This window comes from Coffea arabica, chromosome 8e (assembly GCF_036785885.1).
Source record: "Coffea arabica cultivar ET-39 chromosome 8e, Coffea Arabica ET-39 HiFi, whole genome shotgun sequence".
In the NCBI taxonomy this organism is placed as follows: Eukaryota; Viridiplantae; Streptophyta; class Magnoliopsida; order Gentianales; family Rubiaceae; genus Coffea; species Coffea arabica.
Window position 1 is genome coordinate 49,093,003 of NC_092324.1, and position 23,025 is coordinate 49,116,027.

General features: G+C 37.0%; 4 protein-coding genes across 7 annotated transcripts; all 4 read left to right on the top strand.

The window, feature by feature from the left end:
* The first annotated feature begins 1,367 nt into the window (after positions 1 to 1,367).
* Positions 1,368 to 7,845, top strand: LOC113704976 (putative 57 kDa heat shock protein). The gene is made up of 8 exons (XM_072061165.1): positions 1,368 to 1,576; positions 2,037 to 2,323; positions 2,700 to 2,841; positions 3,012 to 3,369; positions 4,872 to 5,050; positions 5,187 to 5,518; positions 7,027 to 7,168; positions 7,293 to 7,845. The coding sequence occupies exons 1-8, from the start codon at positions 1,468 to 1,470 to the stop codon at positions 7,625 to 7,627; spliced, it is 1,884 nt and encodes a 627-aa protein (XP_071917266.1). The 5' UTR covers positions 1,368 to 1,467; the 3' UTR covers positions 7,628 to 7,845.
* Positions 7,846 to 8,598: 753 nt separating this feature from the next.
* Positions 8,599 to 9,522, top strand: LOC140013126 (14.7 kDa heat shock protein-like). Its single transcript, XM_072062233.1, has 2 exons — positions 8,599 to 8,899; positions 8,997 to 9,522. Exons 1-2 carry the CDS (start codon positions 8,674 to 8,676, stop codon positions 9,362 to 9,364), a joined length of 594 nt encoding a protein of 197 aa, XP_071918334.1. The 5' UTR covers positions 8,599 to 8,673; the 3' UTR covers positions 9,365 to 9,522.
* A 6,563-nt stretch (positions 9,523 to 16,085) lies between these two features.
* Positions 16,086 to 17,732, top strand: LOC113702699 (NAD(P)H dehydrogenase (quinone) FQR1). Its single transcript, XM_027223827.2, has 4 exons — positions 16,086 to 16,194; positions 16,577 to 16,670; positions 17,076 to 17,338; positions 17,428 to 17,732. Exons 1-4 carry the CDS (start codon positions 16,172 to 16,174, stop codon positions 17,657 to 17,659), a joined length of 612 nt encoding a protein of 203 aa, XP_027079628.1. The 5' UTR covers positions 16,086 to 16,171; the 3' UTR covers positions 17,660 to 17,732.
* Positions 17,733 to 19,774: 2,042 nt separating this feature from the next.
* LOC113703541 (uncharacterized) lies at positions 19,775 to 23,002 on the top strand. Of its 4 annotated transcripts, XM_072060640.1 has the most exons (6): positions 19,775 to 20,065; positions 21,675 to 21,791; positions 21,999 to 22,212; positions 22,289 to 22,370; positions 22,474 to 22,586; positions 22,678 to 23,002. In XM_072060640.1, exons 2-5 carry the CDS (start codon positions 21,679 to 21,681, stop codon positions 22,503 to 22,505), a joined length of 441 nt encoding a protein of 146 aa, XP_071916741.1. In that variant the 5' UTR covers positions 19,775 to 20,065; positions 21,675 to 21,678; the 3' UTR covers positions 22,506 to 22,586; positions 22,678 to 23,002. The 4 variants fall into 4 exon arrangements, 2 of the variants coding, with proteins under 2 accessions (XP_071916741.1, XP_071916740.1); XR_011819677.1 differs by having other exon boundaries at positions 19,775 to 21,791; positions 22,345 to 22,370; XM_072060639.1 differs by having other exon boundaries at positions 19,775 to 21,791.
* Positions 23,003 to 23,025: the final 23 nt, after the last annotated feature.

A 23,025-nucleotide genomic window follows, 5' to 3' on the forward strand; every position in this document is an offset into this window, starting at 1 on the left:
ATGAATTTTAAGTGTAAAAAATTATTAAAAATAATATTTGTCTTTAAATGAATCATGTAATATGTTATTTTTGGAATCCATTTTATAACTTATAGAGTTTGGAGGGTAATAAATTTTTATTAAAAGATTCCAAATAAATTTGTTTTAGAGAAAAAAAGATAAAATTGAAAAACCATTTATATATCATAATAAAGCTACTATATCAACATATTTGGAAGTAGTTTGGTGGTAAGCAGGCGGTAGTGTTGTGGTAGAGGTTCGAAGTTTGAGTTCCAACAATAGCAATATAATTTTTCCACAAAATTCGGTTAGTGACAAAACCGGCCAAAACCGGCCGGGTTTCCGGTTTAATCCGGTTCGACCACCGGGTCGTTGACTAAGTCAACGGCCTCTTTGCACAAACGATCTGATTCCAAACCCGGCCCGGTCTAATGACCGGTCCACCGGTTTGACCGGTTCGACCGCCGGGCCGGGCCGGGTTTAATAACTATGGTAGTTCGAGCTTCAAATATTGTTCAAGATCGACTCGTCAAACTCGGTTTTGAGTTCGAACTCGAATTTGAAAATCGAGTCGAGTTTAACGACCATAGTGGGCTATGGAAAAAGGAAGGGGAAAGAAAAATTAGGGCAGCCATGAAATGATACTAATGTTCTTATATTTTGAGCCTGTCGAGTAGTTCGCGAGTCCAACTCGGTTCGGCTCGATTCATAAATGAGTATGTTTAGAACTTGAACTTGACTCGTTTACTGAGAAAAACGAACTGAGTCAAGTCTTTAACGAGTAGAGTCGAGCTCAGCTCACGAACTACCCAGTTCGATTAACAGCTCTAACTGCAGAGCGTTGTCAAATGACTCTAAACAGACATCACGATTGAACTATACATAGGACCATACATTGTCCCCAATTTGCTCCATTTCTTTGTAGCAAAGTTGAATTAGTTCAAACTCACATTGTGGAAAGATAGGATCCAAATGGCTCATTATTCATTAAGAAGTCCATTGCAAATAATCTTAAACCAAAATACTATAACAAGAAATGGAAGTAAAACTGATAAAAACAGAAACTATTATAATGAAGCAGTGCAGTACCATTCACCCCACCCCCCAGTTCCTTACCAGATATAGGACTGGATGTACTAGCCCGAATATAGGGTGAAACAAATCAAAAGTAATGTACAATATCAGCTCCTACTACGGAAAAAAAAAAGGCATTCTTATCCACTATTTGGCCAAGAAAACTAGTTTTTGCTGATTAACTAGGTAGCTTCACTTTTCGTTATGAGCTAATCCCAATATTGGCATTCTAGCTAAGTTTTCCTATTTATACCAATAGAACCCTTTTATTGTTAGTCTAAGCCTAGTGAAAACGTCAACCCAACCTGCTATACTACTAAACTTGCCATTTTCTCTCTCAAGAAACATCAAAAGCTAGCTCAAAACCCTCTTGAAACCTCTCAACCTCAAAAAATGGCTTCTGAGCAACAGCAGCCAAAGATTGCTTCCTCAACTCCCCCAGATGTTACTTCCAAGTCCATCATCGTGCATCCGATGAGTGGAGCCTTGAAAAAGAGTTTAGGTTAGAGAAAACCAAAACAAAATAAAAAATAAAGAAGATCTCTTTCCTCTTTTTCTTTTTGGTTTTTTGGTCGTTGTTTCTCATATGTATTTTTCTCATGCTCTTTCTATTTCTTCAGAGTAGTATTTCGGGGTTTTTTTTCCATCTTGCATAATGATTTCATTTTCATTTTTTGAAGGAAAGAAAAGCACTTCATAGATATTTAATGTTTTGTGTTTAATCTGAGCTTAACATGTACTAGAAACTATTTCACAAAAAAAAATTTGCTTTCATTTTTTCTCTTTGTTTTTTCCTCATTTTCCTGTTTCTTGTTCTTCATAATAGAGTATTTTGGTTACTATCATCTTAGATAATCACTTCATTTTCTTTATGTTTTTGAGGGAAAGATAAGCACTCCCCTTTTTTTGCTTCTGTTTCTTTGTCTTTTACCCTTTTCTTTGTTATTTGTTTCGTTTTGCAGAGGGGCCGTTTCAGATTATCCCAGATCTGAAAGATGGGCCAAAAACCGGGTATGAAGCCAAGACAGTGAAGGAAGGATTGTATGTGAGAGTCGACATGCCTGGCGTAGAAATGGAAAATTTAAAGGTGACATGGGAGAAGAAGAAAGTCAGCTTTGTTGGTGAAGCCCCTAGAGAAACTGAGAATGATGCTGGAGGACGGAATTACGAAGGGGTACTTGATTTCAGCTCTGGGCCAGTTGCTATTTATGGAGTGAAAACTAATCTGCAAAATGGAGTTCTGACGATGGTAAATGATCTTTGGCCTAAGTAATGATACGGTGATTAATTTTCTCGTAATTGATACCATGACTAGGATTTGGATTCCACTCGTAAAATTTTGTGAGTAACGAAGATATAATCCTAAAACGCAAGAATCTAAACTGTCCAGTATTGTATCTTTGCGAGTTAATTTGGTATGAATTTGTAGAGGCACGTGCCTTCAAGTTTATCCTGCTGGAAATTCTTGCAGTAATTACAGGATAAAAATTCATGAAAGAGGTTCTACCTTTTAGGCCATGGTTAATTGGTAATCTTGATATCCGTAATGTAATCTGACAGGACTACAATATAAATTTCAGATTTGGTTCATATAGAATATATCTGATACCTTTGGTTCTTAAAAGGTCTTGGTGGGTTCTGGTTTCCAGCCTGGGTTCTCTACTAATAGCCGTCATTTCGAATCCTATGGTTGTATCAAGGTTTTGGGGAGAGTGAGTAGTGATACCTTTGTGGTTGTGGACAGACTCTACCTCAGAGCCCTACCAGGTCCGTTTTTATTGATTCATTTGGTACATTTGATTATTTGACACCAGTCACTACCATGTTTGCTTACACTTGAAGGTCATATATAAATATAACTCGTTCAAGGAACAATATACTACTGTAGTATTGTTTTTCTCTAACATTTACTCTGTTCTTTTTTCTTGTTGCAACAGCTGAGCTTAAAGGGTTCTATCCATTCCAAGCGGGCGGAGCAACTGGAACCCTGGAGTCAAAATGTACTCCTGATAGAGATGATTTCGGCTTTTTCTGCAGGATTGACTTGCCTGGTGTTTCGAAGGAAGGATTTTCCCTTCGAACTAAGAACAACTCGGTGTTCTATGGTGGCAAAGGCGTCAAGGGCTCAGAGCATGACAATAACAGTACAAGGACGTATTTTGGAATATTCAGACTGTATTGTGGGTGCTGCAACGTGAAAGATGTGCAATTTGATATCAAAGCTGGAGTTTTGAGGATGCTGGTTCAAAAGGAAAAGATCAAAACAAAGCTGGTTCAAAAGTACTCTATTAATTAGCTCTTGTTTTGCTGGACGGACTAAATTAATGTAGTAGTAGTTTGTCCCTCACCAACTTAATTACATGTTTCTAGCTTTTTTGGTAAGTAATCTAAGTTTTTAACTTTTGGAGTGTTTGTTGCTTCTGGATTCACGCCTTTGATTTTTGTCAAAAGTTATATACAGAGCGTGCGTGCGTGGTTGGCTGCATTATGGGATTTTAAGTGCCAAGATGCTGTGGTTTTTGTACGCTGCATTGCATGGTGGACCAATTGGTGCACGCAACAAAATTCTTTTCTTGTAAAGAAAGTGTAAGTAAAATAAAATGGAAACCCGAAACCGTTGAAATTGTAAAATCTCATATCATTTCAAGGAAACCGATAAAATTTCCTCATTCTGTTGCGATGGATATATCTTCAATCTCACCTCATATGGTATAACCTATTTGGAGAAAATACCACCATTTTACACTACTGTCAAATGTGGCTCAACACTTAATACATACTTGAATTCACACTCACAAACTCGAATTGCTGTTTGGCACTCTCAATGGATTTCAAATTGATCAGATTAAAATTAGTATGCCATTCTCTGGATTAATAAAGTAAAGTTAGTCGGAAATCACATTCTTTGGATTTAATATGATCAAAAACAGCCAATTAGATCTATCCCCTTAAACAATGTGCTGGAAATACTAATGTGCAATGAAATGTACTCCATTTAAGGTTGTGGGAAAATCCCACTATAGTTAGCTGAGGTTCAAATCCCTGACCTACAGTTCAAAAAGAGATTTAATCCCTTTTTTGTGGCCACTGAATCAAAGCTCAGTGGTTTAATAAAGTTTCTCTTTGCTTATAAAAAAAAAAAAAAAAAAAAACAAAGAAGGTGGGAGAAAAGCTGGTATATTTTGAAAGAAAAAAAATTTTAACCTCCTTAATTTTACATATTCCTGTATTTGTTTTTACAATTTATTCGAAAATGTTTGTTGCGTGATTTAAAAATGCTTTCTATCGTTCAAAAATGTCGCGTGATTTAGAAATGTTTTTTTTTTCTTGTAGATGGACTCAATCCGAAATTGGTAACGCTCATTGCTGAGGGTAATTATATATCTTTTCCCATTGGTACAGACAGTTTCCCAAAAAATCCAAATTGCAGCGGGAGTGGAGTACCTACCACTACCACCGAGGCAGCAACAGAGGACAGGACAGCTGGGGTATTCCACACCTTATCCAAAAAATTCATGCAATTGGGATGCTTTCTGACATGCACTGCACTGGAATATCTGCAATTCTTCTCCTAACTAGTGCAATAAAAAAATGACAATCTTATTCAATCTCTGGGTTAAATTTTGAACGAATGATAGTGTCTAGTGTTAAGTGGAGTACAAGATTCTGATAATTTGGCACTAATTCTAGTATTTAGCTGAAAGATTATAGAGTAAAATTGCTGCTAATATGATGCTGTGTCTACTGCTGCTAATTTTATCTTATTAGGCGTACTAGTGCTTGTGAAAATCATAAAGCACAGAAACCCTCCTAAAACCCCTTTACATAGAAGAACTAACAATGGCTGCTCAGGCTGACAAACAACTAGCTAAGACCAAGGCCACTTCTTCAACCACCAAAGGTGTGGCGCCCAGCTGCAGCGCTTCCTCATCCACCGACCGCCATCCCCTCACCGGCGCTTTGAAGAAAAGTACAGGTTAGAGAAAAAAAAAAGATCTCGCTTTATTGTCTCATTTCCTCATTTTTTTTCTTTTCATTTTCCTTGGCTTTTTCTCTTTTTCTATGATGTATTTTACTTACCATTTTCGTGTTTTTTTTTTATTTTTGTGCAGAGGGACCTTTCCAGATGAACCCATACCAGATTGAGGGGCCAAAAGAAGGCTACGAAGCTAGAACGGTGAATGTTTATCCAAGACAGAAGAAAGAAGCTGCAAAGAAGATGATGAACAAGGGGTTGTATGTGAGGGTCGACATGCCCGGGGTTGAGGAGGAAAATGTGAAGGTGGCTTGGGATAAGAAAAAAGTTAGCTTTGTTGGAGAAGCCCCTAAAGAGACGGATCATGAAGCTGGAGCTAGATATTACCGCGGCGAACTTGATTTCAACTCTGATCCTGTGGAGATTCTGCATGTCAAAACTGACGTAAAAAATGGAGTCCTTAGGATGGTAAAGTGATCTTTGTTTTTTCATTTCAAGTTCTTGCTTTTTTTTTTCCCTCATCCTTTGCTTCAAACTGTTTTTGTTGGGTGATAAATGATTCGTTGCTCGGGTGTTTTTACTTAGTTGTACTATTCCAGCTTTAATCTTGATCTCAGTGAAAGATGTGCACATATTGATCTAAGTTAAAACGGCACTTATACATCTTGGCATGTGATAGTTTAGAGGCAGAAAAGGACCTGATACCTTTCTGAGACAAAAAATAAAAATAAAAAAAAAACAAAGAAGAAGAAGAAGAAGAGAGAGAGAGAGAGAGAGAGAGAGAGAGAGAGAGAGAGAGAGAGAGAGAGAGAGAGAGAGATCCTTGCAGATAAGCCCTTTTTCCCCTTTTCTTTTTTGTTGTTATTGTGTGTTTTTGTCTTCCCCATTTGTGGGGGTGGGGATGGAGCCATGGAGGGGCAGTTGATGCACAAAAATGAATTATCAACAATGATGGTTCGATGACTAAGTTCTTGACTAGACTTTTCTTTATTATTTTTTTTTAAGTATTTTATCCATCAGCCAATGTTGATTAGTGAGATCCGTTTAAGTTATTACTGATTTTTGCTTTTTCCCTCGATGTTTCATTCCAAGTGCACGAAAGTTTATGGGCTGCTGATGTGGAAATGCTTGAAATCTTAGATGGGTTGTTCTTTTTTTTTTAGCAACACAATTGATTGCCTCTGCTGTTCCTTAAATTTTGATGGTAAGATTGTAGGGTTGCGGCCTTGCAGGAGAGTTCTGAACCTCTGATTGTGATTAATTCCTCTAGGCTCTTATTGAGTTCCTGAAATTTATTTGTTTGATTCCCCTTTTTTGGTGGGTTTCGTAAGTTATACCAGTAGATAATTGCATAAATATGTTTGGTTTCCTGTTCTAGATTCAGATAATGCCACTTTGCCACCGCTGAAATGCATGCCACGGTAGCTGTTGTGATATCTGTAGTGATGCGGGAATAGCTCACAGTGCACTGAGTAGATTTACTGGCTTTGCTGGGTTAAATTGATGTTGTTCTTCATATTCCTAAACTAAACTAGCAATCTCTCTATACTTTGGACTGGACAAGTACATTTATGGGAGTATATTGAGTATTGCTTATCCTAATCTTGGTTAGAAGTTATTTGATGAATAGTAGTAGCTAGTTGTCAGCAGAATCAGGTTAATCTTTCTGGTATATCCATATCAAAATGCAAGAGTCATTTGTGGCATGATTTAGATCTCAGCCGACCTTCTGAAGCATAATTAAAAGACTTGTATGATAATCTGAACTTCCATAGCTACTGTCGAAGGACGAGGCTCAAATTCATGCCTGTTGGTATCACTATCCTCGTTCGCACTGTCAACTGGGAAAAGAACTTCAAAATTAATGCTAATGTTCAGGTTACAGTGTCCTGATATATTACTGAATAACAGATGATCATTGAACTTGATACTTTAGATTAACAGTGATATCTAACCTGTTGATTTCTTTTTAAAAGGTCTTGAAGGGTACTGGTTTTCGGCCTGGCTTCTCTACCTCTAGCAATCATTTTCCAGGAATTGATTATTCCCAGAATGTGGAACACAGTATTGGGAATTTGTTACTTCGGCTGAGAAGCATCCCCCTCATAGCCCCACCAGGTGCAAATCATCATTACACTGTTGTTTGTTTGTCATGAAGGGTGACAGCGCATTGGTTGATAATAATGCTAATGCTACGTGATAACGCTCGTTTTTTTTTTTTTCCTTAATGTTTGTGGTGCAGTTGAGGTTAAAGGATTTTATCCTTTCCAGGTAGCTGGATCGAATGGAACTATGGAGTCGAAATGGCTCTGTACTTGTGATAAGAAAAGTGACAGTGGATTGTTCATGAGAATTGACATGCCTGATGTCCCAAAGGAAGGTCTCTCCATGAAAGTCAAGGATAACTTTGTTTACTTTGCTGGTGAAGGGGTTAAGGGTTCCTACTATGATGGCAGCCGAAGAAGCTATGTTGGGAGATTTGGTTTTCAGTGTGGGTGTTGTTGGGTCAAGGAAGTGAAAGGCGAAATTAAAGCTGGTGTTCTGAGAATGGTTATTAAGTCACAGAAATCAATATAGAGTCAGACAGCTAAGTGATTGCGCTTTTGATGGAATGCGTGGTTGCTGCTCAAGTCTGGATTGATGTTATTAGGCTATATTTATAAGCATGCAACTGATATTTGTATGCTACTGGTGTTAATAGGTGATATATACTTACTCTGGATTGAGACCTACTCATTCTGGTTTTTGTTATACCGTGTTATTTTCTGGAATCAAAACGAGACTTGCTTGCACTATTTGATTATGTTGAAACACAGTTCATGATCAGCTGCTCGAGACAGTGTGGCTTGTGAATTTGCTGTCTCTATTTTCTCTCTGTTTTCTTTTTTCATTCATCTCATGGGAAAATCCAGATATAAACCCGTCTGGGTATCTCCTCGTCATCAAACCTAGAGATCAGAGTATCAGCTGGTAAGAGATCAATTCCCACAATGAATAAGCAAATCCTTCCTTTGGAGGAGGAGGTGATGGCGTCCCTTTGCTCGAAAATGAAATGCTAGCACAGAAGCCACAAATCCCATTCCCGGCAGCAAAATTCCGTGCAAGCTTTGCATGGCTCGCATCGCATCGCATCTTAATTATGGTATTTGTTAATACTAACCAATTCATCGTATGGTAATTAACACCATCAAGTGAAGCATAAGACGTAAATCTAACTGCAGGTCATGTGCAAAAATGCACCCATTTGATTTAGAAGTGAGAATTACTCCCTTTGACTGCTCTTGATTCAGTTGAATCCTCAGCTAGATAAGTTAGAGTAAGACTAGTGTAAGCGTAACAACTCGTGATCGATTAAAAAAAAAAAATTGATAAGACTACAAATTGTTTACTGGGCATCGGCACTTTGGGCTGTGGTATGGTACGTGTCTAACATTGGGCTTATTATATTATACCCAAGGCTATTATTCTAGAAATTAACGTAGTGCCCGAGTCAATTGAAAAAAAAAAATTTGTTGGAATAAATAAATATTTCGTGAAACACGTAAACCCTCATTAAGTCCCGAAGCAGACCAAACCAAACTAAAATCCAAACTAAAAAAATTTAGAAGAGGAAAAACAGAGAGATGGCTTCTGCGGCAGTAGGCAACACCGTCAAAAAAGCTACCACCACTACCACCGGCTCTACTCTTTTGAACAGATTCCTCCGCCTCAGACCTCCTATTACGGCCACCTCAACTTTGACCCACCGCTTCCTCTGCTCCAAGTCCGCCGGCAAGTCGTCCACCACAGCAACATCAGAATCGGCCCGCGAAACAGGCGAAAAGACCAGCAACAGCCAGGAATCTCCTCGTATTTCCTTCAACCCACGAAACATCCTTTTATTTTCTTACTAGCGGATGTGTTCCTGTTGTATTTTGACTTGAAATGTTTTGTTCATGGTCTACAGTTGTAATTAAAGGGTCGCCACAGGAGTTCAAGATGGAGAATCCATTTCAATCAGGAGGCCCAAAAGACGTGGTGGCAGTAGATGAATTGAAAGATGGTATACTTGTGCGAGTTACCCTGCCTGGGATTGCCCAGGATGGTTGCAGAGTTTGGGTGGAGAACAACACTGTATTTTTTGCTGGGAGAGGAGAAATTGAACTTGAAAGTGAAACTTCTGGGAGGACTTATGGGGGAAGCCTTGAATTTGACCCTGACTTTAGTAAAGTTGAGGAGGTTAAGTCCGAGATGAAGAATGGGATACTCAAGATGATTATTCCTAATGTCGGTGGACTTGATAGTGTATTGGGAGGGAAGGACCAAGAGAAGTAATCTGGTGTATAATTTGTTCAATATGGAGGGCCTTTAGTTTCAGTTAAGAGTTTGCTTATGGTTTTTTTGGATGTTTAATCCGTTTCAATGCAGAGTATGTAGAAAAAATAGATGTTATTACTCCATCTGAAATGAAGAGGTGAATATTACTCCACTAATCTGTTGTTGCTGTAATTTCTAGGTTGATGATGCAGTAGCTGATTAATTTCATTTCATTCGTCTCTGTGTGTGTGTGTTTTGTTGGTAATTACTAATTACTCCAAAAGATGGATAGATGTGCATCCATGCTTGCTATAGTGTAGTCTACTGAGGATACATACATAGGTGTATTCTACAAGACATAGTGGCGAATCAGAGAAGAAAAACAGTTGAATCAAGCAAGTTATGGTATGGTCTTAATTTTGGTCTTGTGCAGCCCTTTTTCATTTTTAATATTGGGAAACTTTAATTTTGCCCACTCCTTTAATGACGACTCAATCCTGAATTTGTCGCATAAGAACAGGAAACCATCAAATCTGTTTTCTTAGTTGAAATTTATTGGGGAAATGTGGATATGTATTTCGAGTAGTGGTGTTAACGATTGGAATCAAGTTCAAATTCGATGCTACACAAGCCTCCTTGAGTTTCAACTCAACTCAAGTGAGTATGCATTTTTACATATGCATACTCAAGCGAGTATGTAATTCAATTCGACTCAACTCGACAATATGCATTTCCAAACTCGATCTCAACTCGTTAAGATTCAAGACTTGAGACTTGGGTCTTAACAAATTCTAAGGTTAAAAAAAACAAAAATTTATGGTAAATTATCTAAAATCCTCATTTCTATCTAGTTTTTACAATACTACATTTTTACCATTTATGAGTTTTATTAAGTTGACAACACTTACAGTAAATTACCTAAAACATTAGCCCTTATTAATCATTTCATAATAAAAATAAAAATATAATTTAAATAATATACCAATAATCAATGAGCACAGAATAGCCCTTATTAGTCATTTAATCGACGAGCACAAATGGAGGCTCGAACTCAACTTGGTATATGCATGAAGTTACTCAAGCTCGAGCATTTGACTTGCGTGTGGCTCGACTCGCTAGCACCTAGCAACTCTAATTTCAAGTATGCTAGCACTAATTCGGTTCAGCCATTGGAAATGTTTGAATATCATCAGGAGCTCTATTCTAAATTCATATGCTTGAAAACAAATTAAGGAAAATTATAATAGGGAGATTGAGATTGCTTGCCCTACCAAACAAATTAGATTTTTTTTCCTTTGTCAATTAAACTAATCAATAAGCTAATGGTCAAGCCTAACTAAATAGCCATCAAGTTCTTACAAGCTGTTTACTAGTCCTTTAATCTTAGGTATGAACATTGACCTAAAAATGGAAACCATGGATAAAAGTAGACTAATAATGCAAAGAGGTCGAGAATCTTGCACTCATACAACTGGTAAATATGTACTACTTGGTCATTGGGCTTAAAAAAAAAATTGACAACCCAAAACTCAAAATTACCCATTCAAATCCAAAAGAAAAATGAAATGGCAACCAAACAAAATTTGAAAATCTCCAGTCTGAGTCCTGTCATCTATCCACCAAGTACTCTCAACTTGCTACGTGTACGGTTGTAAAATACAGAGGTACAGTCCTACTCTTGCTTACAAGTTACAACGTCGCACTGCATACAGCAGTTAACGGCGTTATGTCTGAATGTAGTCCGGCGATCCAACCCCCAATTCCGGTCCTTCCCTTCACGAAACCCCAGAAACCCTTTTTCTACGCTCTCCAAAAAAAGAGAGACAGAGAGAGAAATGGCATCCTCCTTGTTGGCCTTCGCCGTCAAAAAATCCGCAGCACCCACTGCGTCCTCCACCCTTATCACCAATCTCCTCCACCCCAAAACCCCATTATCCAGCGCCACCGTCTCATCTTTCTGGATGGTCACCAGCCGGCGCTCCTTCTCCTCCGGCGGCACCAGCAACAGCAGCAGCCTCCCACCAGACTTACCCCAGAGCGCATTTGAGCCAGATGCGTGGTGCGTTCTGAACCCTCTTCAATCAGCAGGTCCGAGTGCGGCTGTCACCATCAAAACTGCAAAAGACAACAAGGAACATAAGACTGTGAGAGTGGTCATGCCGGGTGTAGGCCCAGAGGGTTACAAGGTATGGCTGGATTCCAAGGAAAATGCTCTGTGTGTTGAAGGAAACGGAGAAGACGAAATGCTAATGGTGAAGGGTGAAACCTCCGGGAGAACTTATGCCGGAAAAATCAAGTTTAAGCCGGAAGAAGTTAAGGTTGAGAAGATCATTAAGTCAGAGATGAAACATGGGATCTTGAGGATCACTGTGTCTAGGAATTTGGCAGCTTGAACCATTTAGTATATGGTTGGTACTGTTAGTGTCACTAAAAGGGTCATTTACTACCGCTGTTGCTGGCCTCTTCTTTTTTTTTTTAATTGTAATGTTGCCCTCTACGTATGTGTATTTTGCTGGCTAGAATAGAATTGTAATGAGGTTTTTGGATGTTGGTATTTCATACTGGAATTTGAGATGCTGGACTGGAGGACTCTTCTAAGAAAGCACTTCTCTGGTTCCATCCGATAAAGTAATGATTAGATGTGTTTTACAACAGTATCTATATATATTTAGGGTACTTGATCATTGCTAAAAGTTAATTGGTTTCTGGGTTCATCTCAATTCCTTCCCCTTTTCAACTGAGTTTTTTTTTTTTTGGGGTATGTGTGTTATTTTCCATTTGGTTGTGTGTTTTACTTTTAGGCTTTTTAAGTAGCAGTAATGCATTGAAAGGAGATGGCCAGAAAGTTCCCTAAAATTATCCGATATTGTAAGAAGCTACTACTAACGTGAAAGATTGTGCCTAGGGCGGGGCAGTTTAGACGAATCAAAATAAGTATAAAACGTAGCTATAATTAACACCCCAAAAAAGCACTCTTTCCCGCTGTGCTGTCTCTAAGGCTAAGTTTGGCAGTTTAGGATAGAAAAGAGAAGAAGGGAAAACTTTAGTTATGAGAGGAGAGAAAAGAAGAGAAAGGATTGTTATGTTGTTTGGGAGTTTTGAGAATTAGTGGAATGATTTTGGATATGAAAGTTATTAAATATTTGTTCAAGGTATTTTTAAGGATAAAAGAGGTATTTTAAAAATTTTTTACAAGCTTCCTCTAACTTTCTCTCCAATTTGGGAGGAAAAATTTTGTCCACTATTCATCCTTTCATTTTCTTTCATTTCTCTCTTACTTAAAACTCATAAATAAAGGAAAATCAGGCTTTCTCTTCTTTTCCTTTCTTTTGCGTTCAAATCCTCAGCTCCCAAAGGCACCCTAATGAAGGATTTTCCCTCAACAGCATCAAATTTGTGCATCAATAAATCATAAATTTTAAGATATTCCCTAAGGGATCAAAGAGCACTCGTGCATATATATATAAATTACCATATGAAAGTATATATTTATGTTTATTATCTCTTATTGTATCTAGTCATCCATTGATTGGAATTCAATTTTCTAAGAAAAAATTACCGATGGCTCCAATTTAGCTAGTGCCAAGATCTTAAATATGTACCAACATATCAGCAAATTTTTTTTTTTGCCTGACACGTAAATCTACACTACTCTATATTAAGGAAAGGGGAATCTGAAGATATCCAAGAACAATTCAAATAGGAATGAATCCCCATCATATGCGTGTCTATGCACTCGCTGATGACATTTTCAGGAAGCCTGGATTTTTAGTCCTGACCGGCCTAAAGAAGAAATTGGCAATCCGCAATTTAATAGAGGGATGTCCATTTATCATGTGGTTTTTGTCTTATGACAACACAAAATTGATAAAGACCAGTTTGACCGAGTTCCTAGTACTCCACTCCAGTCCACTCCACATCTGTAGAATTACTGCCTCGGCATAAGCAAAATCTCAATCCCTTTCATTTTCGGAAAAAGTAAAACCCTTAGCAGTATCAGCAAAGCCTCTTGAGCAACCATGGCCACCGCGCTACTCACCAGATTCCTCAGCCGCACAACCCCCAGGACCACCACCCGTTTGATCTTCTCCTCGTCTCCCTCCTCCTTCCCCCAGAACTCGGATGAAGACCCAGCAAAGATAATTGCAATCCGAGACTACAATGAGGAGCAACCAAGAAGGATCCATCAAATAGCCCATCCACTCCAAACTGGAGGTCCAGAAGAGGCCATCATAAACCTTGTAAGCCCGATCGGTTGGTACCTTAGGCTGTGCATGCCGGGGGTTGCAGAAGATGGCTTCAAGGCTTGGGTGGATAAGGATAGCAACACCCTTTTCTACAAAGGGTATGGCGAGATTGAGGATGATTCTGAGACTTCCGGCAGGAATTACGGGGGCAACATAGAATTTGAACCCAGTCTTTTCAAGGTTGAGGAGATTCAGCCCAAGATGAGGCATGGGATATTGAGGATTCTCGTGCTAGGTCAGCATCAACCTGGATCTAAATATGACCGGGGTTAAACCCAGTTGGATTGTGCCTTCTGCTCTTCGATTCCAGCTATGTTTAGCTACTTTTGTGATGGTTACTGGGGTCATCTTTTGGATATTAGTGTAAAATTGATGATAGATCATGATGATGGCTTGGTCTATCAATTCTTGTCTACAGTACTTGACATATGAGGAGTAAGTATCATGTAGTCTTGATGATGGTGTATCAGACAAAACAACAAGAGGCATTAAGATGGATTTAATCACAGGTTTATGCGGGCTCAAATAAACATTTTCTCCCAAATGGTAAAATTTTATATTTGTGGGAACATTTTGGAGTAAGATAGAAGTTTAAACTAGGGGTGGCAACGGGCGCGGATCGCCCTGCCTACAAACTCCCCCCCCCCCCCCCCCCCCCCCCCTTCGCCCCAACCCCCGCCCCGTTTTTCCTGCGGGCGCTCCCATGGGGCTAATAAAAATTTGTTATATAATTTTATTATGGTTAAATTTTAGCAAATAATCAAGTAATAAAATATCAACACATCATCAAATTATTATTCATTGTAATTTTACAATTGAAACTTATAAAAACAATCAAATAAAAATTATTTGAATACAATCTAACATGATGAAATAAATATAATTAAAGTAGTCAAGTTTTCACTTTTGGTACAAATACAATCACTAATTCATTATTGTACTTGTGCTTTTAAAAAAAAAAAAGTTATTATATTAAGTGTAATTAGGGATTTAGTATAAATGTATAAGTAAATTTAGTATAACCAATTAATAATTTGTATTAGTACACATATATAATTATTAGTATAATTAATAATATCAATTATATTATATATACTAATAGACATCATATAATACATATAACTAATAATATCATTACCATAAGTTTGTAATTAATTAAATTATATATTATATATATAATTATATTTTTATTTTTTTAAAGCGGATGGCGGGGCGGGGGTACACTCCCCCTCCCCATTAGCCCCCCGCGGGGTGAGTGCCCGCCATCCCTAGTTTAAACGTATCTTTGCCTTTCTAAGTTTAGTTGTAGGGAGAAGATTTAGGTCTGTGTTTGGATTGCAACTTTTTGGAGATTTTGTAGAAAATGTACTGTAGATATATGTAAGGTAATCGATAATTGAAAAATATGTTTATGAAAATATAGAGATTTTTTTGATGAAAATCCCTTTCCAAATACTTATTTGGATCTTTTGCCTTTGCTGGGCAGAAAAGAGAAAATTGTATACAGACTTTGGTCACAGTCTCTGTAGTCTGTATACTAATTACTATTTGTTCGGATCCTTTAAAAATTCGCCATGTTTTCTGTTCGATAAGTTCATGTATTCTGTTCAATAAGTTCATGCATTGCCTCACTGATAGTACACAATAGGAATATTGCGAAGGCCTTAACTTACTTCAAATACACTAAGGACCCATCGGAATGAACTTAGTCATCTCCACACACTTTTGGTACAAATTCTTTGTACTTTTTGTCGACATATTTTGCACTCATCTTGTGACGATTTACAATTCATTGGATCTTGCTCAGGAATATGCAATTGTTTCTTCCCTTGATTAGCTTATCCGTGTCTCAAGAACCTTTTTTCGGTTAAATCAATATCCTCGTACAATTAGGAAAATATTTTATCGGTTGCTTGATTAAGTTGCTAACATTATTATTGTGTGAACAAAATGTCTACCAACCAGCATTTAATGCTGGAAACACATTGAAGAACAAGGAAAATACTGCCATAGTAGCTGCACCAAAAATTTTACGTCAGTTTGGAGGTAATTGCTAAGTATGTCTAGTAGTTATTATCAAACCAATGAAAAAGTTTCACGTGAATATATAAGCGTCTCATTTTATCTCATTTTAACATTCCAAGTGGAACGTGATTCTTTTCTATTGATTCTGAACCAACATAAATGCCTATGAACAACTAATATGACAGAAATAATTTTTAACATTTTTATGGTAATAGAATCCATTATGATTTTGTTCTATCAAAATGGAAAAAAAAAAAAGGAAAGAAAAAAGCGATGGCTCCATTAATAACATAAAAGAAAGGACAAATGACAGATCAAATTAATCGAGACAACTCAGAACTTTGTAGGTGTAACAAACATATCACTGAACATTAATTATGGAAAGAAAAGTAATTAAGGAAACAATGAATATCGACTCCCAGGCGCCACTATATAATACGGGCGGGAGGTGCCCCTTGTTATTCTCCATTCTTCCAACCTTTCATTCATCTTCCATTACACAATCAAATAAAGAGCGGTCCTCCTCTTCATCAAGAAGAAGATTCTTAATCCAATGGCCACCAAAGTCTACATTGTGTACCGTCGCTTTTGCTTACTCTCTTCATCCTTTTTACTCGTTTTCAAGTGTCTGGATTTTTTGCAGTTCATGCTATCTTTATCTTATTTTCTGGGCTGAATCGCCTAACTGTATCAAGTCATGCACAATATTTTGGTCTGAAGAACACTTTTTTTTTTTAACCCACATCTATTTTTCTGAATATACAGGACTGCATGATTTTCAACTCTAGATTGGATATCTCATGAAGTTTGATGCACAAATTGCTTATGTTCCCTTCTATTTCTCTAGTAAAAAAAAAAAAAAAAAAACATGTTGTCCCCGTTTCTAAGTCTGAAAGCTTCAAGTCATATATTTCCAATTGGATCTCTACATGTTAATTTTTTTTTCTCCGGATTGCAGTTATTACTCTACCTATGGACATGTTGAGAAACTTGCCCATGAGATCAAGAAGGGAGCTGATTCTGTTGAAGGGGTGGAGGCAAAACTGTGGCAGGTACAATCTTAAGTGCAATTGTGTAGATCAACGCAATTTTGTTTTCTGCAGATTTTACTATCTGGCAGGCAATAAGTTCAGAAAGTTTTGTCTTGAAGTTATTGATGGACTCAAAGTTAGTTGTTTTCTATAACGTTTCATAGAAGGATGATATCAATAAATGCTCCTGTTCTGTTGTGGAGATGCAGAGGATTAGGTACAGTTCTAACTAAAAAACTGCGATTAAATTAATATGAGAAATATGTGTATGTTCATGTCCAAGTCAAATTAGAAATCATATGTTTCTCATAGGGGGGAAAAGAGAGAGAGAGAGAGAGAGAGAGAGAGAGAGAGAGAGAGAGAGAGAGAATTCAAGAAACTGTTTCAGGAAATGCTAATGCAGCTGATAGTAATAACTCGTAACAGGTGCCAGAAACTCTTTCAGAGGAAATTCTTGGAAAGTTGGGTGCTCCCCCAAAGAGTGACGTCCCTGTGATTACTCCCCATGAACTCCCTGAAGCTGATGCGTTCATATTTGGCTTCCCAACTAGATTTGGGATGATGGCTGCCCAATTCAAGGCATTTATGGATTCAACTGGTTTCTTGTGGGGAGCTCAAAAGCTGGCTGGAAAGCCTGCTGGCATTTTCTACTCCACTGCATCTCAGGGAGGCGGCCAAGAAACCACCCCGTAAGTACACGAATTACGTGAAAAGCATATTCCAGTATATTGGAAATAAAAATGAATGATTAAATTATTCTTGATGAACAATGTTGTAGATTGACAGCCGTCACGCAACTTGTTCATCATGGGCTGATTTTTGTTCCTATTGGATATACTGCTGGAGCTGGAATGTTCGAGGTGGAGAAGGTTAAGGGTGGCAGCCCATATGGCGCTGGTACCTTCGCCGGAGATGGCTCCAGACAGCCAACTGAGCTTGAGCTGCAAATTGCTTTCCACCAGGGCAAATACATTGCAGGCATTGCCAAGAAATTTAAGGGATCTGCTTGAATTTAATTATCCTACATCTCCTCCTATGTCCATCAACACATTACAGCAATAAAAGATTTCACTTCTACTAGAATTCATGTTTTCTGAATTTTGTAATGTTTATATTCTTATGATACTTGGGTTTTGTTCAGTGTGACTAGTATCTCACGTCCTCATCTCAAAGATTTCTGATTTCATGCAAAATCAATCCTGGGTTCTTCCGATTGGCTCATTTTATCCTTTTCAATCCACATTTTTCTTTTCAGTCCCCGCGTGAATGGTCCAGCGGCGGCGCCTCTCACCAGTGACCCTTGAGGTCACAAGTTCGAGTCTCCGCTACGCTGGATTCCTCCGCGCACTTAACGTGTTCGGACCGGGTTGGGGCGCCGGGCCCGGGCCGCAGGGAATTAGTCGGACCCCGTAAGGATTAACCCGAACACTCCTGTGTCGAAAAAAAAAAAAAAAAAATCCACATTTTTCTTTCCCTGTCTGCAGAACAGGTCTTTTCTTGTTTGTAGAATAGGACGGTCGAGTGTGTCACAAATATAGGAGGATGCTTGGCGTCACTTTGCTTGCAACAAGAAGGCTTTCTCATTTGGAATTAAAAAAAAAAACTACTATTATCAATTATTGAAGTGCATGCTAGCCTCTTCTGCTTTTCTTGGTTTCTGTTGCCACGTGTATGACTAAGATCTTGAATCGATAGTGTGAGTTGTGATCTTCAACTAATTACCCTTAATTTGTCTATAGTCAGCTAATTTATTAAACTTCGTCTGGATTTTAAAAATTCGATGAAAGATTTAAAATTGACCCAAGACGTTTGAGTTTGTAATTTACTAATTTTTTTAAAGTGCATTTTAAGCACAGAAATAATTGGTGAATTAGCAATCTAAATGTACCTCTTAAATAATCTAAACAATTAGAAGGATTTGAGAGGATTACAAAACTTTCATATAATTCTTCGATCCAAAAGTAGCATTAGTGAATTTCGTGATGTTTTGCACTAGTAACTAAATTAACTTTTAGTGGCAAAATAACCAAGATTAAAACCTCAAAAGTTAGAAGTATCTGTTGAGTCTCACTAAAACATGAGTTTTGGTCTAACTATTTTGGGGGGTTATTATAAGGGAGTTATTGAATTGTAGTGCAGTGTTCTCTAATCATCAATCTATGAAATTTAGATGTCCTTTTGATACTACTCTTACAAATGGGAAATGAATTGGTTGGACTTTCCCTCATTTTAGCATACAGATTCAAAAAATGAAAGGACAAGCATTCAACAAAAAAGTGCGCTAATTCCTCAAAATATTATTGTTGAAAAAAGAAAAAACATCACACAATTATTGCTCGGACAAGGGCACTTAATTTGGTCCTCTATTAGAACCTTGTATTTCAAAAGCGCCATATACGAAGTGCCATAGTTTTATATAAAGTTCAATACCGTTGACAATACTTTTATTTACTAACTTGAATTTTTTTTCATTACAAGGGAAAGGGTGAAAAAGTAAAAAGCAAAAAAAAAAAGAAGAAAAGAATCCAACAGCTGGATACCGTCTTTGTGTTGCTCTCCTTTGTTTGTTTGCTTGCGCAATTTCCCTAGGACGGACGGGACGATGAACATTAAATTCAAGACCTGCGAATCAGCTCATCTGCAATTCCTTTTCTTTTCTTCTTTGCCTTTTGTCATCAAAAGACTCTATAGAGATGATGATTCTACCCTTGTCATGGAAAACCATAAAAGCCGTGTTAAGGAAAGGTACTGGTTTAGTTACGGCAATGTATAAAAAAGTGATAGTTGTCCTATGAACCATTTTATTATCGGACAGTGCTACAGTGCCTATAGTTATGGTAACGATATTAGGGAAACCTGCTATTATAGGTTTCTATTACCTTTAGTGACAGATCAAATCTTTTAGTGACTTTTTAAATATTATATTAAAATAATTAATATTAACTTTAGTAAGTTTTAAATTAAAACTAGTAAGTATATGCCTGAAAGATAAGATTTAGTCAGAAATAGAAATTTACACTTTGAGTAATTTAATTTACTTATTATTTGACAAAATTTACTTATGTTTAAATTAAACTTACCAATACTGAAAGTAAAAAATGTACATATATTTAAGTAAAAAAACGGTTTTGGGTATCACCTTTCTCTTTAAAGTTATCTACCTTCTTCTTATTCAGTTCCCAGTTCCAATGATACGATTGAATTCCCAGGCAAAGGTTTCCACTTTGATCCACACTTTCTCTTTGTTACAATTGAATAAATCTTCTCACTTCAAAATTTTCATCTTTAGTTCACACTTTGCTTCTATCCTTTCTCATCGTTCGGTTGGGTTTGAGTGATGTCATATGCAAACACAACAAAAGGGTTAGCGACGGTGGTAGCCAGCCAAAGAGCATATGAAAAATAGCAGTGACGAGGTTAGATCATCATGTTCTCTTGAAATCGTTTGATTATATTGCTGTAATTTATTTATATTTCATTTGTTTTGTTTGTCAAGATTTTCTTGGGAAATCAAGGCTGAGAATTTGAAGATTTTATTGCAATTTTGGGGCCGAAAATGTCCGTTGAAACATCTAGGAAATGGTTTGTAGTTTTGATTGTCTACGGGTAAAATATGTTTAATAGCCATGTGAAACATCTAGGAAAGGACTTGAGACCAGGCGTTTAAGTTAAATGTGATTAATTTGTGAATGCATATAAGATGTTTGGTGAAATGTCAAAGAGAAATTTGTATGTTGTGATTGCTACTCTGTGCGGGTGAGAATTACTAATATATTAGTAACTCAACATGAGCTTTATAACTTGAATTCTTCAGGCAAGAGAGGTTTCTCCCGTTTTGGAATTCTAAGTTGATACGCTTGATGGAGCATATGTTATTGAACTGAACTGATCTAGAATCATTGTTGCGAATCTGTTGTTTCTATGGAAATTTATTATCAGCCTCTTGAATTTTTTACTCCATTGTAACGTCTGCAATGCCACGGAAATTTAGCCATTATTACTCTTGTAAATCTGTGTTGCAGAAGCAATTCTTATTACCATCCTATGATACATGTAGATTTTGTAGAATCACATCTTCCCTCTTCTTCAGTCAGGAAAGGAGAGAAAATTCATAGATTCCGACCATCAATCAATTATGGTGTTATACATACTTCATATTTTTGCATTTTTTTGTTTATTTTTCTTTTGAATGGTGTTGCATGGGGCAAACCTGCGGAATCCAGTGGTCTTTGAGCAAAGGATTGTCAAATGCTGGTTGTTGATACATATAGACACAATCAATTATATCACCGTCTTTGCTCTGTCATGAGAAAAAATTTTGAATTTCATTGTAAAGAGCCAAAGGCATTCAACATAATCTAATCTACCTACCCGCAAATTTGTGACTTTCATTGAACTAAGGATTAGATTATGCTGGTTGTTTCGATATTTTGGACATGTGAATAACTCATCTTCCTCCTAAAAAATTACTAATACGTAAACCCTTACCGGGAGAGTCAAAATAGCTTGTTAATGCCATTGCTATATTATAACGATTAGACTGGAACATAAATCTGTTGAATGGGTTGATTGGAACAAAATTCAGATGAATGGTTTATATGAGAATTGAGGTTTTCAATTAGTTTGATGATGGTTTGTAATATAGAGAGAATGGAGTTCTATTCATAAAATACCTAGAAAAGAAACGGGTTGCCAAGTCGAGAAGATAAGTAAGTTTTTAATTCAAACTAGTAAGTATATGCCTGAAAGATAAGTTTTAGTCAGAAATAGAAATTTACACTTTGAGTAATTTAATTTACTTATTATTTGACAAAATTTACTTATGTTTAAACTAAACTTACTAATACTAAAAGTAAAAAATTTACATATTTAAGTGAAAAAATCACCGGGTTTCTAAAAATGATTTTGGGTTGCTGAAAACGGTTTTGGGTTCCTGAAACACTTTCGGGTATCACCTATCTCTTTAAAGTCATCTGTCTTCTTCTTATTTAGTTCTCAATTCCAACGATACGATTGAATTCCCAGGCAAATGTTTCCACTTTGGTCCATACTTTCTCTTGGTCCAATTGTTGTTGCTACAAAGGGACAAAAGGCAAAACAGTCCACTCACAAGCGAAAGCGAAGACGATGCAAAAATTGCAAGTAATCACCTACTCTTAAAATTGACTTATTCTACGGTTAGAATAGCTTTGCAAAACCAGATATGAATGAGCAATGCTAAATTTCATCCACTCATTGGCTTTATGTTAGAAGGCCAAAAATGTTAGTTATATATGTACACTTCATATACGCCTTTATAAATTCAATCTTATTGTTTATGGATTGTGCTTGGCAATTTTTTTCCCGCAGGTCATTTGGACATGATAGACGAAAATGTACTAAAGTGTGCACAGATGCATATGAAACTCACAATTATGATCATGTTGGGGCACCCAATAATGTTGAGAATGTAAATTTGAATCTGATAGGATCATCCGATGGCCTATTGCAATCAGATTCACAGCGTGGATGCAATAAGGAATTAATGGATAGTAATTGGTTTCAGATCATTCCTCCTGGTCAGGTAATGTATAGCTTGCTTTTATTTATTTTTGTGTGAAGGCATGAAATATAATGGTGCTCTATTTGCATTTGTATAGGCATTAATGTGGGCATGCAATCCTTCATTAATCCAAAGTCATGTACAAAACACTAGCTTGTTAGGAGATGAAAAGTATTCAGGTACATTTTTCCTTCTTCACGCCTAAGTTTTATGTTATTTATTTGCTATGATTATGTGTTGTTGTGGCCTTTTTTTAATACAAATCTTGTGATGGTTTTGTAGTGAATGAACCAGATTTCAGCCAAGACCATTAAGGAATTTTATTCTTGAGAGAGTACAAATGTTTTTGCACGTCTTTGCTCAAAGCTTTTAGGATGATTTAAGTTTCTTCGAAGGTAGTTTAATGCGTTTTGATTGTAAATATGAACATAATCTCCTTAGTTTGCAATTTCTGGTGTTTACTTGTTTTAATGTGAATAATTTCAGCTTGCTTGGAAAAAAGTTTGGTGATCAAATTTCAGATATTGTTAGCATCCAAGTGCTCTTGGGTTTGTAAACCAGAAATGTCAATCCAAACTGAAGCTTTTGATAGTGATATCAGAGCCCTTGATGCTGGTGATCAAATTCTCAAATCAAGTTACTAGCCTTTTGATTGCTTCAGATTTTTGAAGCCAAAGTCTTTGTGCTCTAAATTCAGTTCTTGGCCATGTAATCTTGTCATGCTTAGATAGCTATATCTAGTGTCCTGCCAGCTTAATTTTGATGCGTAAGTATCAATTATTAAAAGTTAGATTCATTCTGATGCTCAAAATGAGCCGTTTTCTCCTATTTTGA

Bases quoted from the DNA above. Each gene is read 5' to 3' on its own strand.
- LOC113704976 (XM_072061165.1), top strand. From the start codon at position 1,468: ATGGCTTCTGAGCAACAGCAGCCAAAGATTGCTTCCTCAACTCCCCCA. The intron at 2,324-2,699 runs GTAAATGATCTT...GGTTCTTAAAAG, and splicing joins AAAATGGAGTTCTGACGATG to GTCTTGGTGGGTTCTGGTTT. The intron at 3,370-4,871 runs GCTCTTGTTTTG...AAAATCATAAAG, and splicing joins CAAAAGTACTCTATTAATTA to CACAGAAACCCTCCTAAAAC.
- LOC140013126 (XM_072062233.1), top strand. From the start codon at position 8,674: ATGGCTTCTGCGGCAGTAGGCAACACCGTCAAAAAAGCTACCACCACT. The intron at 8,900-8,996 runs GTATTTCCTTCA...CATGGTCTACAG, and splicing joins CAACAGCCAGGAATCTCCTC to TTGTAATTAAAGGGTCGCCA.
- LOC113702699 (XM_027223827.2), top strand. From the start codon at position 16,172: ATGGCCACCAAAGTCTACATTGT. The intron at 16,671-17,075 runs GTACAATCTTAA...AACTCGTAACAG, and splicing joins TGGAGGCAAAACTGTGGCAG to GTGCCAGAAACTCTTTCAGA. The intron at 17,339-17,427 runs GTAAGTACACGA...ACAATGTTGTAG, and splicing joins GGCGGCCAAGAAACCACCCC to ATTGACAGCCGTCACGCAAC.
- LOC113703541 (XM_072060639.1), top strand. From the start codon at position 21,679: ATGTTTCCACTTTGGTCCATACTTTCTCTTGGTCCAATTGTTGTTGCT. The intron at 21,792-21,998 runs GTAATCACCTAC...TTTTTCCCGCAG, and splicing joins AGACGATGCAAAAATTGCAA to GTCATTTGGACATGATAGAC. The intron at 22,371-22,473 runs GTACATTTTTCC...ATGGTTTTGTAG, and splicing joins AGGAGATGAAAAGTATTCAG to TGAATGAACCAGATTTCAGC.